Source organism: Nycticebus coucang, chromosome 4 (assembly GCF_027406575.1).
Source record: "Nycticebus coucang isolate mNycCou1 chromosome 4, mNycCou1.pri, whole genome shotgun sequence".
Classification (NCBI taxonomy): Eukaryota; Metazoa; Chordata; class Mammalia; order Primates; family Lorisidae; genus Nycticebus; species Nycticebus coucang.
The window spans coordinates 27,031,129-27,047,218 of NC_069783.1; the positions used below are offsets into that span (position 1 = coordinate 27,031,129).

Consider the following 16,090-nt stretch of genomic DNA (forward strand, 5'->3'; position numbering starts at 1 on the left):
GCCCAAGAGTTTGAAGTTGCTGTGAGCTGTGACGCCACAGCACTCTACCGGGGGTGACATAGTAAGACTGTCTGAAAAGAAAAGAAAACTATGTCCACACAAAAACTTGCACACGATGTTCATAGCAGCATTATCCCTAATAGCCAAAAGTGGAAGCAATGCAAATGTCCATCAGCCGATGAACTGTTAAAAAAATGGTATATCCATAGAATGAAATATTATTTGGCAATTAAAAGGAATGGAGTACAAGCTACAATGTGAGTGAACATTGAAAATATTATGCTAAGTGAAAGAAGCCAACCACAAAGGACCACTTACATGATTCCATTTATGTGAAATGTCTAGAATAGACAAATTCAAAGATAAAGTAGAAGTTACCAGGGGCTGAGGGAAGGGAGCAATGGGATGTGATTGCTTTATTTATTGGGTGATAAAGATGTTTAAAATTGACTGTAGGTGATGATTGTACAATAGAATAAACTGAATGTCAGTCATTGAATTGTACATTTTAAATGGGTGAATTGTATGGAATTTGAATTATATCTCAATAAAGTTGTTAAAAGTAGTATTTCCTGCTGTTACTCTTAGTTCCAATTATCTACGTACCACTCAGTCACTATATAATATACTCTTTTTTACTTATCTTGCTAATTTCTGTTTCTTCCTACTAAAATATAAATTCCAAAAGGGCAGGGTCTTTTTTTTTTTCTTTTTTTAGAGACAGTGTCTCACTTTGTTGCCCTTGGTAGAGTGCTGTGACATCACAGCTCATAGCAACCTCCAGCTCTGGGGCTTAGGCGATTCTCTTGCCTCAGTCTCCCAAATAGCTTGGACTACAGGTTCCCACCACAATGCCCGGCTATTTTTTCTTTGCAATTTGGCCGGGGCCGGGTTCGAACCCGCCACCCTCGGTATATGGGGCTGGCACCCTACTCACTGAGCCACAGGCACCGCCCAAGGGCAGGGTCTTGATTTTGTTCTAATTGTTTGTCCAGTGCCTGGCACATAGTAGGTACCCAGTAAATATTTGCTTACTGATAGAATGAAAGGAACTTAAAAGTTTCTGATTCTTTTTTCATTACCTTTTAAACTATGAAGTAAACAATAAACTATAACTCTTCACTGATACTCTCATTGCACTATCCACTATTCATTCCTTATAGCCATCATAGTGGGTGTGAAGGTTTATTATAAAGAAGTACTATATCATCCCAGTCCTAATGTTTGTTGAGTAGCAACACTTGCTGTTAGAAATTTCAGCATTCTATGCATTTGTTATTGAAAGGCCAGTACTGGTATACCACCAAACAAAATGTTTCTTTAGTTCCATATCCTAAAATAAACTCAGGATTGTAGCTATAAACTGGCTTACAATAATAATAATTTATCTTTGCAGAGTGCTTTAAAAATTGTAAATGTTTTCCTGTAAGTTAGCACACAACCTGTGTTGTGTGAATAGTGGCATTCCCATTTGGTAGCTGATGAAACTGAGAACAAAGGAGGTTAGTATTTATTCAAGATCATATAAGTAAGTGACAGAGCCAGAACTTGACTTCACGTTTAGTTACTTCCCAGTGTTCTGTTTTCTCTATGACATCTGGCCTCCATATGAACCCCTTATATTGGTTAATTTAGAAAATGCACTTATATCTTATGTTGGTCTTGGAAATTAAATAACAAGTATTCTTTCCATTTCACAAATGAAAAAACTGTGGCTTAGAAAGAGCGTGACTCAGGTGGCCTCTGTGGCTCAAGGAATAGGGAGTGGGTTCAAACCCAGCCCTGGCCAAAAACTGCAAAAAAAAGAAAAAAGATTGTGACTCATCCATGGCCATAAAGTTAATAAGTGGCAGAGCCAGCTATACTTAAGCTCAGCATTCTTTGCATTATATACCATTGTTAAAAGAAATAACATATGCTGCCCTTTTAGATAATGAGTTTCACGATTTCTCTTTCTTTTAACCTTGACTGCAAAGAAGCTAAGAGCCATGTATTACCCTTAACCACATGAACTCTATTGAATTTTATTGCTGTTACGTCTGCTTTAGTCCAGTTTTCCCTTTTGGGTCCCAGTTCAGTGACTTTTCTTTTTCTAAAAATACTGGTCAAGTGCAGTAGTGAGAAGGGGGAAAGAGTAGAAAAAGTTTGATCTATTAACTGTAGTAATCAATTGAGAAAATTCAGTACCTTTAGATCAGCCTGATGACTTTTTTTTCCTTTTTTTGTCAGTTGCCTCAACTCCTTTTTTGGAAAGAGATAGGGTAAGATAGATTAAATTGAAAAATATATGTAGGGCTTCTCCAGAAAAGAATAAGACTGTTTCCTACTTACCGTGACCTTATTATCTTCTTATAATAAGATTACCTTCTTGGACTTTGGAGGAGGAGATGGAATTTATTTACATTAGTGATGGCCTAATTTCTAGTCTGGTTCACAGATTAGAGGATGCCTGTCTAATGAAAGAGGTAGACTCTAATTGCAGCCCCTTTCATGCATCTTGGAGGGTAGCAATTTAATCAAGAGGAAGTTTTTTTCTATTCCGGGTGTGTACTCTGATATATTACAATGTCATCATAGCTGAGTTCTCTGTTAGGTGCTACTTGATTCCAGAACTGAGAAAGCTGTGTTGTCATATAAGTAGTATGTTTGGACAGAATAATCCAACAACAGCGTGTGGAAGAGACCCAATGTAGGGAATGCACTGGAAACTGCTAAACTTGTCATCGCTACAGCTGAGGAAGTGAGGGTGTGAACAATACGGTAGTGATGAAGAAAATGAATCAATGTTAGAAAGCTCATAAAATTGGGTGGCACCTGAGGCTCAGTGGGTAGGGCACTGGCCCTGGCCAAACGGCAACAAAAAAATAGCGGGGCGTTGTGGCAGACGCCTGTAGTCCCAGCTACTTGGGAGGCTGAGGCAAGAGGAGTTGGAGGTTGCTGTGAGCTGTGATGGCACAGCACTCTACCCAGTGCGATAAAGTGAGACACTGTCTCTAAAACAAAAAGAAAGAAAGAAAAAGAAATCTCATAAAATTATCACTACTTTGTGACTGGTTGGATATAGGGCATGTGGGAGAGGGACCTGTCAGTATATAACCGAAGACTAATGGATTCCATTATAGAAATAGGGAAGGCTATGAAGCAAGCTGACTTATTGGGAAGATAAGGAATTTGGTATTTAGACATAGGAATTTAAGGTGATAACTGGATAATTAAATGAATGGTCAACAGGTATGCAGGTGTGGTGGCTCATATTTGTGATCCTGGCACTTTGAGAGGCTGAGGTCGGTGGATTGCTTGAGATCAGAAGTTGGAGACCACCCTGAACAAGAGCAAGTCCCCCTCCTCCATCTCTACTAAAAAAAAAAAAAAAAAATAGAAAAACTAGCCAGGCATTGTGGCACACACGTGTAGTCCCATGTACTAAGGAGGCTATGGCAAGAGGATCACTTGAACCCAGGAGTTTGAGGTTGCTGTGAGCTATGATGCGACAGCACTTTAGCCTGAAGCAACAGAGTGAGACTCTGTCTCAAAAAACAAAACAGAAAAAGCAGGTATGGTAAGATGAGTCATCACACATAAGTAATGTTTAAAGCTTAGAGTGGATAAGAGATTCAAGGTGAAAGTAATGTTACTACTTTTTAAAACTATAGGAATTGTTCTAAGTACTGAACATGTATTAACTCTTACAACAATGTTCAATACTGAACGTGTATTAACTCTTACCCAGTCAGCTGGGTAATCCCAGATAAGGAAGTTAAGGCACAGAGAGGTTAAGTGACTTCATTAAAGCCACACAATTAGCAAAGCACCACACCAGTATGTTCAAACCGAGACAGTGCTCTTAACACGTATACTGTATTACCTCTTGACATCACAGAAAGCTAGAGTATATTTAAAGAAAAAATGGAGGACCGACTATCAAATTTTAGGAGAACCCACCAAAGGCACCAAAATCCCTAAAAATGACAAAACGTAGCCAAACATGGTAGTGTGTGCCTTTAGTTCTAGCTACTTACTCATGAGGATGAGGTAGGATTGCTTGAGCCCAGGAATTCAAGGCTGCAGTAAAATATCACACCACTGCAATCAACGTAGTTAATATCCCCATTTTAGAGATGAAGAAATTGAGCCTCAGATTAAATAGCTTACCTAATATCATACAGCTAGCAAGCGGCAGTGCCAGGATGAGAAATTTAAGTCTATCCTATCTGTAAAGCCCCATGTTTTATTTAACAAATCTTACAGAACAGTGGTTCTCAACCTTCCTAATGCCGCAGTGTATTTTCATTGTGAAAAAGGGGTTGCGACCCACAGGTTGAGAACCGCTGTTATAGAACAATACCTGCCAGTGGATTATAAATAATACCTTATCTAATACCATACCTCTCTAAAATGAACACTCTTATTCTCCATACTGCAGATGAGGAAACCAAGAAACAGGGAGGTTAAATAAATTACCTGTGTTCTTATTTACTGAATCACTTGCCATAACTGCAAACATTTTAAGAGTAGCCTAACACACAGTTGGGAACCTCAATTACATGTCTTTAACCCAACACATGCCATAGTTAAGAATTATGTAATGTTTTAGGGTAGCTGTATTATCTTCTCTAAACTTAGAATACTCAATTAAACACACTTTATGGGGGCAAGACATGATTGCAAGAGGGACTTTACCTAATAATTGCAATCAGTGTGACCTGGCTTATTGTACCCTCAATGAATCCCCAACAATAAAAAAAAAAAAAAAAAAAAAAAGAGGGCGGCGCCTGTGGCTCAGTCGGTAAGGCGCCGGCCCCATATACCGAGGGTGACGGGTTCAAGCCCGGCCCCGGCCAAACTGCAACCAAAAAAAAAAAAAAGAATACTCAATTAAAAAATAAGTACCCTGACAACTTGGAAAGTTGCTTCAGTCCTGTTTCCTGTTTGAAATAATTTAAATACTTTCTCTGAAATAATTTAAATACTTTTGTCAATTATTGTCCTAACAATACAAGCAATGAATCACTTAATAATGTTTTGTTTTGTTTTTAAATTGGCAACTTGGATTTTTATCTCTACTTTAGAAATAGCTGTTCTCGAGTTATAATTTTTGTACTGAAGTTTAGTAAATTCTAAAATCTCATTAAAATTCTAAAAGTAAGCTTTCCACTATAGGTTATGGCCATATTTCCCTTATATTTAGAAATGTTTTGTTTTTAAATTGGCAACTAGGATTTTTATCTCTACTTTAGAGAGCTGTCTTGAGTTATAATTTTTGTACTGAATTTTAGTAAATTCTAAAATCTTATTAAAATTCTAAATGTAAGCTTTCCACTATAGGTTATGGCCATTGCACCAACCCATTATATATGGCAACGAGAACGCTCTGTTCATCACAGTGGAGCTGTTAGAAACTACAACAGAGATGAAATTCAACTGCCCCGGGGACCTAGTGCCACGCCAGTAGATTGTTCACTCTGTGGTAAAAAAGGAAGATATGTTAGACTGGGATTGTCTTCATCATCATCTTCATCCAGTGATACAGTAGAAGCGATGGGAAAACATTCTCAGGAATCACAAAACTCATGCTCAATGAACATAATAGCTGATCCTTCTCGAGCTTATACCTATTCTCAAGGTATGATTTAGTGATATGCCAGAATTAGATTTATGTATGTTACCTACTGAGCTCTAGTTAGTCTTTACATGCAGGGATACATGATAATTTCTATACTATAACAGTATGAGTAAATTAGTATTGAAAGTTTTACCCCTTTCAGTTACTACTTTTTTGTCTTATATCCCAATTTGTTTTGTGGTAGTCTACCTAACTAAACAGATTTTTAATGTGATTTATGTTAAATTGAAACCTAAAGCACCGTTAAGCTTCAAGAATTGGAGAGCCAGAACCATGTTTTTTTGAAATGTTAATTTTATTCAAAAGGGGTTGCAAGAGGAAAATAAATTTACTTGTAATCTCACCATCCAACTATTTGTTTCCTTCTGTATGCTTTTCTACTTCTAAAAAAACTAGAACCATACTTTATCTAGGCCTTTTTTTTCCCATTTATTATAAAGCATTTTCCCACATCATTATTGAATCCTTGAAAACCTTATTTTTAATCCTGACATGGTATAAGTACCATAATTTATTTTCATATTTCATTTTTGTTGGGATTTAAGTGGCTTTGAATGGTAGCATCCTATATTAATTAGAAAATAATCATGTGAGATAGAAATACAACAGAATCATAATTTTTACTCATATATATATATTTCCTTTGGCATTTATTTTCTAGATCTGAAACAGTACAAGAATAATATTCTAACAACAGTGATCCTTATAGTGCCTTCCACATTTTCACCCATCTGAAGATAAGACTGACAGATTTTTTTATACTCCTTTATAACTCTATTTTGAGAAATTAACAGACCTACATTATTTCAGAATTTTACCTACTTATTTTTACTACATCCCTATGAGATTTAAGTAACAGTGGCTACTGAAGCTCACGTACTAAAGGAGAAATTAGACACTAAGACTTTTGAAGGTAGGGGATCACGCCTCAGTCATTGTCCCATCCCCTGGCCATAGCAATCATTCAACAAATCGGACTGACTAGGTACAGTCTCTTCCCTTCCAACAGCTCCACGTATAATTTTTGTTTCACTCATATTTCAAAGTAAATAAAGTTCACCATAAGCTAAATTATGAAATACAAATTGCCTTTTAACATCCCTCCCCTCGGGGCGGCACCTGTGGCTCAGTCGGTAAGGCGCCGGCCCCATATACTGAGGGTGGTGGGTTCAAACCCGGCACCGGCTGAACTGTAACCAAAAAAAAAAAAAAAATAGCCAGGCGTTGTGGTGGGCACCTGTAGTCCCAGCTACTTGGGAGGCTGAGGCAAGAGAATCGCTTAAGCCCAGGAGTTGGAGGTTGCTGTGAGCTGCGTGATGCCACGGCACTCTACCGAGGACCATAAAGTGAGACTCTGTCTCTACAAAAAAAAAAAAAAAAACATCCCTCCCCTCTCCCAGCTTCTTTTACCTTTATGCTGTTATCCTATTTGGTAAGATATACTAGGTGTTTACAACTGTCCCAGGCAACATAGTATGCATTTTACAACCAACAGTAGAGGTAAATCAATACTATTGTCACTATTTGGCAGATAAGAATACTGAGACTTTGAGAGGCTAAATACTTTTCCCAAGGTGGTGAAGGACATTTGAACCCAGTTCTCTGATTCTAGACTAAAGCCTGAATTCCTATTATGCTCTGCTGCCCCTCTGATGAAATCCTACTGTAGGCAGGGAAAATAAGTTGCCACAAAAGCCTTCTGGAAGACTACCAAGGAAATAGCAAAAGCATTAAGTACCAAGTCCCGATGAAAGGTGTATGGAATGTTGTTGGAAGAGAATTCCAACAATTTGGTTTTTATTTTAATTTTTTTAGAGACAGGGTTTCGCTCTCACCCAGGCTAGATCATAGCTCACTGCAACCTCCAACTTGGCCTCAAGTAATCTTCCTGCCTCAGCTTCCCAAGCAGCTGGGACTATAGGGCATATGCCACCATGCTCAGCTAATTTTCTTATTTTTTTGTACAGACTAGGTCTCACTATGTTGCCCAGGCTAGTCTCAAACTTCTGGCCTCAAGTGATCCTCCCACCTTAATACCCCAAAGTGATGAGATTATAGACATGAGCCACTTCAGCTGGCTTTCAATGACAATTTGAACAGATATTCATGGAAAGCAGGACAGAAACAGTCATATTTTATTCAGATTACCTCTGTAGATATCAATAATAGTAACACTGTATTATAGACATTGACACCTCAACAGCAAATGGGAGTGCACCAGGGAGGAAGGGGCTCTGTACTGTAGGGGGAAAAAGCAGGTCTTTGAGGGATTAGGGTGCAAACTAGGGTCATGACTTTGAGGAGTTGTAGAAGATCTGTGTTTTCATCTAGGGATGGGATTTATAAGTCCTACGCAGAACGGAATAAATACCCAACACTGTTTTATTCTGAGTATTAACTCATGGTTAACTGTAAAACCCTTTGTTTCAGGATGTCAGAGGGTTGGCAATACAAAGAAAAATTATTGATCACACACATATTTGGCCAGTAAAATATACACTCATTTCCCCTAGTAGGCTTAACAGAGAGTGAACTAATGAGTAGGGGGTCAGGAGCAGATAGGGTAATATGGACACATGATGTTATCAGGAGTGGAGTCAATCTCTTACTGCCTAAGCAGCTGCTGATTCCCAGTAGTGACTTCTACTAACAAAATTTTCTTTCTCTTGTCCACATACATTTGGAATCACCTGATAGTTTGTGGTTGCAGAAAACTCAATTCAGCATTTTCTTAGAAGAATACAAAAAGCTTATGCTCTGTTTCAGGCTTTTATGCTATAACTAAAGCACTGATAAGTGGTTATTAATGAATGCTTCCATCTCTCTTTTAAACACAAGCAAGCAACTTCTCAGTTTTTAAGCAAACACATGTTTTTCTATCTTTAAAAACATTTTTTTTGCAGCTTTTGGCCGGGGCTGGGTTTGAACCCACCACTTCCGGCATATGGGGCTGGTGCCCTACCCCTTTGAGCCACAGGCACTGCCCTCTTTAAAATTTTTCTCATGAGTTTGAGGTTGTTGTGAGCTATGGTGCCATAACACTCAACCCCAGGGCGATTGAATGAGACTCTGACTTAAAAAAAAAAAAAAATAAATAAATAAAATACTTTTTTTCCCCTTAAACACACCTTTTAAAAAGTTTTGCATAGGCCTGGCAAGGTGGCTTATGCCTGTAATCCTAGCATTCTGGGAGGCCTAGGCAGATGGATTGCTTGAGGTCAGGAGTTTGAGACCAGCTTCAGCAAGAGCGAGACCCCATCTATACTAAAAAAAAAAAGAAAAGAAAAATAGAAAAAAAATTAGAGACTACTCTGAGCAAGAGCAAGACCTTGTCTCCACTAAAAATAGAAAAAATAGCCAAGTGTGGTAGACTTTGAGGTTGCTGTGAGCTATAATGATGCCACAGCACTTTATCCAGGGCGGCAGCCTAAGACTCTGTCTTGAAAAAAAGTTTTGCATAAACATGTTCACAATAATTTGTTAAGAACAAAATTTTTTTTCGATTTGACAGGTAAGGGTGAAAACACAATTCTACTTTTGTAGGGGGAATAAAAGAGGTATTCTTTACAAATTTACATATATCACACAATCACCAATCATGTGCTAGGTACTTCAACCTTCCTAAGAAATCTTGAAGTAGCATTAAGTTTATACTTGTTGTACTGATGAAAAACAAAATCAGAAAAGTCACAGTTACAGTAACAACAGAAACAAAATGAAAACCCAGATCTGTCTAAATAGACACCACATTTTTATATACTAAGGAATCTACTGTTATCACTCTTTACCCTATGCTGTTGTAAGCTTTGACACCTAGGCTGGTCCAAGTGAAACATGCATGGGTATGTGTTGTTATGTGTCATCTGATGACCTCTGTGATCTTAGAGGAAAGCCAAGGGAAAAAAATATACCAAGTTTTAGTCCTGGGTCAAATAGGAAGGCACAGAATATTGCAACTGTTAATTAATCCAAAACCAAATAATTTTTCCTCAAAAATAAATCCTTCTCTAAATTTTATTTATTTTTGTCATTACCACTGTTCTAGTTATCCAGGTGTAAAATCCTTACACTTATGCAGGTAGAATCAGGGCATATTTGTATAAATTAATAATGTGATAAGGAACACAAAAGATTTCAGAATGAATTCTGTGGGGCTTTTTGGAGGAAGTAATTTATTAACTGCAGCTCCCAGTCAGCCACAAAATGAGGGTTAAAAACTGATACTCTGGGCATGCCTGTGGCTCAAAGGAGTAGGGCGCCGGCCCCATATGCCGGAGGTGGTGGGTTCAAAACCAGCCCCGGCCAAAAACTGATACTCTACAGCAAACTGTATTGCCAGATGATTTTGCCCAAGTATAGCTTAATTTTGTAAGTATTCTGAGCACATTTAAGGTAGGCGAGGCTACGATGCTCAGCAGGTTAGCTGTATTAAATTCATTTTCAACTTATGTTCAACTTAATGGGCTTATGAGGACGTAACTCCAACTCCATTGTAAATCAAGGAGTCCCTATATAGAGATTCTCTCTCTCCGTTTGCAGCTTTTGTATTACTAGCTGATCTTGTTTTCTTTGACAGTATTTTCTGTTTGCTCCTTTTCTTCTACTAATCACCTCATAAATGTATTATGATGAAATCTCTAACAGTTTTTTCCTCTATTTAAGTACTCATAGATACCACCAGCAGATTTTCTTTCTTGTTTTCTTTTTTTTTTTTAAGAGACAGAGTCTCACTTTGTCACCTTCGGTAGAGTGCTGTGGCGTCACAGTTCAAAGCAACTTCCTACTCCTGGGCTAGGTGATTCTCTTGCCTTAGCCTCCCAAGTAGTTGGCACTACAGGTGCCCACCATAACACCCGGCTATTTTTTGTTGCAGTTTGGCTGGGGCCAGGTTTGAACCCGCCACCCTTGGTATGTGGGGCTGGCGCCTTACTCACTGAGCCACAGGTGCCCCCCAAGATTACCTTTATGAAGATATCTCCTTTTACATGACAGTGAAAACTTCAGAAGTTCCCATTGCCTCTGAAATAAAAAGTTCAAAATGAAAGCCTTCCCCAATCCAAGAACTATATACTATATACCCAAATCTCTCCTAAAACAACCAAGTTGACAGATGAAACAATACATGATTCAATTCAGTGCAGGCTTTATTAAAGCCATCAGCAAACATCTAGTAATCATTTACTGGAAGGAAAAGTAAAGTCTCTAAAGGTATCAAAGAGACAGTTTTCAGTCAGTACTAAATCTCCAGAGATTATACTAGGGTAAAGGAGAGGCACATGTGGACATACCTAACATTAGAAGATATCTGTCCCATACGCCAGATGGAAACATAGTGTTTGAAGAAGGACTCAAGAAAAGGGCTTACGTAGGGCCTTGATTAACTATATAAATAAATGCATATTTGCTTATGTAGTTTGGTCTTCAACTCAAAACCAGACTAGACAACTGCAAAAAAAAAAAAAAAAAAAAAAGAAGTAGGGCAAAAACTAACAAAAGGAAAAAAAAATAGACACTGTTGGAGAAATCTTGTCCAATTCAACATGTACTGAGCATAATGTGAATAGAAACTATTCTATATGAAATACAAGTAAAGGTCAGAACTTAAAAAAAATTTTTTTTTAGAGACAGAGTCTCACTTTGTCACCCTTGGTAGAGTGTTGTGACGTCACAGCTCACAGCAACCTCCAGCTCTTGGGCTTAGGTGATTCTCTTGCCTCAGCCTCCGGAGGGACTTGCCTCTGGGACTACAGGCACCAAATAGCTGGCATCACAACGCCCGGCTATTTTTTTGTTGCAGTTTGGCCAGGGCCGGGTTTGAACCCACCACCCTCGGTATATGGGGCCAGCGCCCTACCCACTGAGCCACAGGCGCTGCCCAGAACTTAAAATTTTTTTGAGGTAGGGTCTCACTCTGTTGCCTGGGCTAGAGTGCTGTGGTGTCACCATAGCTCAATGCAGCCTCAAACTCCTAGGCTCAAGCAATCATCCTGCCTCAGCCCCCCAGTAGCTAGGACTATAGGAATGTACTACCACGCCTAGATAATTTGTCTCTGTTTTTTGGTAGACATGGGATGTTGCCATGTTGACCAGGCTGGTCTCCAACTCCTTTCCTCAAGCAATCCTCCCATCTAGGCCTCTCAAAATATTAGAATTACAGCTATGAACCACCATGCCTGGCCACTTTTCTTTGCTTTTAAGTTAGCACCTTTTTCAAATAAACAATTGGGGCTGGGCATATAAATAAGCATTCAAAACATTAAATGAATGACAGAATTTCACTACTAGTTAAATAGAAAGGCAGAATAAAAGGGAATTATGGCATAATGGAATTTTAAAATGTACATCAGAGTGGCAGGGTGACGTGGCTTACACCTATAACCCTAGCACTCTCGGAGGCTTTGACCTCCAGAAGTAGGAAGATCAGGAGTTCAAGACCAGCCCGACAAGAGCCAGACTTTGTCTCTACCAAAAATAGAAAAAATTATCTGGGCATGGTGGTGTGTGCCTATAGTCCCAGCTACTTAGGAGACTGAGGCAGAAGAATCACTTGAGCCCAGGAGCTTGAGGTTGTTGTGAGCTGTGATGATGCCACTGCATTCTAGCCCAGATGACAGAACAAGACCCTGTCTCAAAAACAAAAGAAAAAATGTACTTCAGGGCTTCTATACAGTCATGGGCCACATAACGAGACATTTCAGTTAACAAGGGACCACATATTTAACAGTGGTCTGATAAGCTATAGCTCAGCGGCTAGGGCTCTGGACATATACACCAGGGCTGGCAGGTTTGAACCTGGCCCAGGCCTGCCAAATAAGAATGACAGCCACAACAAAAAAATAGCTGGGCACTGTGGCAGGCGCCTGTAATCCTAGCTACTTGGGAGGGTGAGGCAAGAGAATTGCTTAAGCCCAAGAGTTTGGGGCTGCTGTGAGCCGGGACACCACAGCACTCTACCAAGGACATAGTGAAACTCGGTCTCAAAAAAAAAATAAGAATGTAACAGCTGAAAAACTCCTGTCACCTACTGATAATGTAGTCATTATAACACCATAATGTAACACATTATCTTTTCTGTGTTTAAATATGCAAATACTTGGCATTGTGTTATAATTGCCTACAGTATTCAGTAGAGTAACATGCTATACAAGTCTGTAGCCTAGGAGCAATAAGCTATATGATATAACCTAGGTGTGCAGTAGGCTATACCATCTAGATTTTTGTTAAGAACACTATGACATTTAGGGAGAGGGGAGGTGGGAGGGAGATTGGTGTGCTCCCACTTAACGGGAACACAGGATATATAGCATGCCTCTTAGGTGCTGGACACAGCTACAAGAGGGACTCTACCTAACAAATGCAAACATTGTAACCTAGTTTGTACCCTCACATTAACCTGAAGTTAAAAAAAAATACTGTGGGGCAGTGCCTGTGGCTCAAAGGAGTAAAGCACTGGCCCCATATACCAGAGGTGGCGGGTTCAAATCCAGCCCCAGCCAAAAACTGCAAAAAAGAAAACTATGACATTTTTACAACAATGAAATCACCCAATGATGCATTTCTCAGAACATATTCCCATTGTTAAGCAATATATGACTATATCTGGAAATGTAATGAAAGCTATAACGGTATTATTGTATAAGTGTTTAGACAGTTATCATACAGAATTATACCACCCCAGAAGAATACTCTGTTCCTGATTCAATTGGTTCTCCAAATGAAGCCAGAGTGATTTTTTTCAAAGCACAAATCTAACCATGTTACCCATCACTTAAATTCTTCAATGGCCTCCCACTTTTCTTAGAATAGACAAACTCATTAACAGGCATATAAGATCCTACATGGCTTGACCTCTATCTTTCTAGTCTTTTTTATTTAACCCCAGAATCACCAGTGTTTTTTGTTCTCATTTTCCCTGCTATAGTTAATTCCTACCTACCATTCAGGTCTCAGCTTTATTGTCAAGTGTTAGAGCAAAACACCAATTATGGCTACTCACAGAACACTGTACTTCTCTGGAGCACTTAGAATTTTAGTTTAAAATGTGATTATTTAATGTCTACTTCTACCATATACTATAAACTCTATAACAGCAGAGATTTTAGGTTAAAATTTTCCACATTCTATAAAATGTCATTTTAATGGCCTGGCGCCTGTAGCTCAGTGGTTATGGCACCATCCACATACATTGGGACTGGTGGGTTCAAACCTGGCCTTGGCCTGCTAAACAACAATGACAACTACAACAAAAAATAGCTGGACATTGTGGCAGGCTACTTGGGAGGCTAAGGCAAGAGAAACGCTTAAGCCTAGGAGTTGGAGGTTTCTGTGAGCTGTGACGCCACAGCACTCTAGTGAGGGTGACATAGTGAGCTGTCTCAAAAAATAAAATAAAATGTCATTTTAAAAGTTTATGCACACATTCATATATAATTCTAAATAGTTCTAGCCTAAAAGATAAATTTAGGAATGGTAGCACTTAGCCTTCTCACAAGCATTACTATTTTAAGACCTATAAAACATCTATATTTAAACAACAACCTAACTACTCGAAGCTGCCATTTATCTGTAAAATATGGATGAACTTAAAGATATATTGCACATATTAAATGTAAAACATATATAAAGCTCTTAAAAATATATACGGTATAAAAAAGAAAAAGAAAAAATATATATATGGTACATGGTAGTAAATGCTAAATGACCAGTGTTTATGAATTATAATAAGCTCTATTCCTAATTAATTCATATTTCCAAAGTTTATTTCCCCAAACACTTGATTTATGTAATAATACTGAACAATTCTGATGCTCTTTCAAGGTGATTAAAAAGATGCTGAGAGATAAAAGAGATTCAAGAACTGTTACATCTTTTGTATAATTTTTAAAGTAATTATGTCATTCTTACGAGTTTCACCCTTTTATTTACTATATAACTCAGATTTCTTTATAATTTTTAAGATAGATTCAAGCCATAACAAAATGTATTTAAAATATGTAAAAACATAAAATTTATCTTGAAATGCATATTTTATTTCATTAGCCAATGACCATCAATCAAACAAAGGAAAGAATACTAATTTCATGAAGAAGGACAAATCTATGGAGTGGTTTATAGGAAGTGAAGAATGAGATGGCTCAACTAAAGAAACTTGGAATCATTAACAACAAAATATCAAACTAACTGCAAGACAAGTGTCAAAACGGACATTTAAGGGGTTTTACAATGATACACACTTTTTTAGCATTTTTTCAAAATTATATGTAAACATTATACAAATCATAGTAAATAGGTAAAGATACCAATCTAAGAAAGTAGTGATTTGCAATACAAAGTTTTATTTTTAAATTTTCCTATCTTCAAATAATATGTTGTCATCTGGGGTACTTAAGTTGTTGCTTGACCTTCCTCAATTTGACAAGAAAAGTTAATTTAAGAGAAGAAAAAAGGAAGTTCATTACGTTAATTAAAGGGGAAAAAAATACCATTTAATATGGTCTGAAAACATTACTCACCTGTATGACCAGTTTGCCAGTGTATAGATCTAGCAATATAGGGAAATGATCCATATGGAAAATCAAAGTGTGATTCTTCTGTTGCAAAACAAACCATGTACTATAAGCTATGTAAAAAGAGTTTATAATTTGTTCACAGAAACTGTTGGAAATATAAATTACTGTCATACTGTAAATTTTTCTCCTCCATTATTTTTTCTGGCATTTGTTTTAGAACTACTATGCCAGTTATAGAAACAATTTGTCAATGATTATGTGATGAACTAATATATGGTTTTATAACAAAATGGATAACCTCGTATCATAAATCAATGTATCTTCAAAAACTTGTTCATGGCCTAAATAATGTGTACCTACAATAAGGACTTAAACTCAGTTCTTTTTTTTTTTTTTTTTTTATTTTTTTGTAGAGACAGAGTCTCACTGTACCACCCTCGGTAGAGTGCCGTGGCCTCACACAGCTCACAGCAACCTCCAACTCTTGGGCTTAAGCGATTCTCTTGCCTCAGCCTCCCGAGTAGCTGGGACTACAGGCGCCCGCCACAACGCCCGGCTATTTTTTGGTTGCAGTTTGGCCGGGGCCGGGTTTGAACCCACCACCCTCGGTATATGGGGCCGGCGCCTTACCGACTGAGCCACAGGCGCCGCCCTTAAACTCAGTTCTTTAAAGAATTACAGCAGCATCTCAGAAGTTGCTTTTTAGAATATTAGCTATTTGCATACCAGGTCCTATTAAATTCATTCTTTTCAGTAATAATCACTGATCTAAATTAGAAACATTCCTTAGTATATTTAAATTATTTCACAAACCAAGCTTCTTAGGACAAGTGAAATAGAACTGTTATAAGAAGTTCAATTCTTCAAAGGTATCAGTTTTATATAAAAGCAGGAAAAGTTATTATTCTGTCCTTTTTACATTTTAATTTAACAGAATAAATATGACATTTCAATTTCT

General features: G+C 37.9%; 2 protein-coding genes across 3 annotated transcripts in view; one reads left to right on the forward strand and one right to left on the reverse strand.

The window, feature by feature from the left end:
* SPDYA (speedy/RINGO cell cycle regulator family member A) overlaps positions 1 to 15,487 on the forward strand; it is a 37,039-nt gene extending 21,552 nt beyond the window's left edge. For both annotated transcript variants that reach the window (XM_053587092.1, XM_053587091.1), the window contains exons 6-7: positions 5,326 to 5,623; positions 14,663 to 15,487. In XM_053587092.1, the coding sequence (XP_053443067.1) occupies positions 5,326 to 5,623; positions 14,663 to 14,751 (387 nt within the window). In that variant the 3' untranslated portion in view covers positions 14,752 to 15,487. The remainder of the gene's footprint in view (positions 1 to 5,325; positions 5,624 to 14,662) is intronic.
* The window catches only part of TRMT61B (tRNA methyltransferase 61B), a 31,966-nt gene continuing 30,506 nt past the window's right edge, over positions 14,631 to 16,090 (reverse strand). The window contains 1 exon segment of the mRNA XM_053589321.1: positions 14,631 to 15,213. Within this exon segment, the coding sequence (XP_053445296.1) occupies positions 15,128 to 15,213 (86 nt within the window). The 3' untranslated portion in view covers positions 14,631 to 15,127.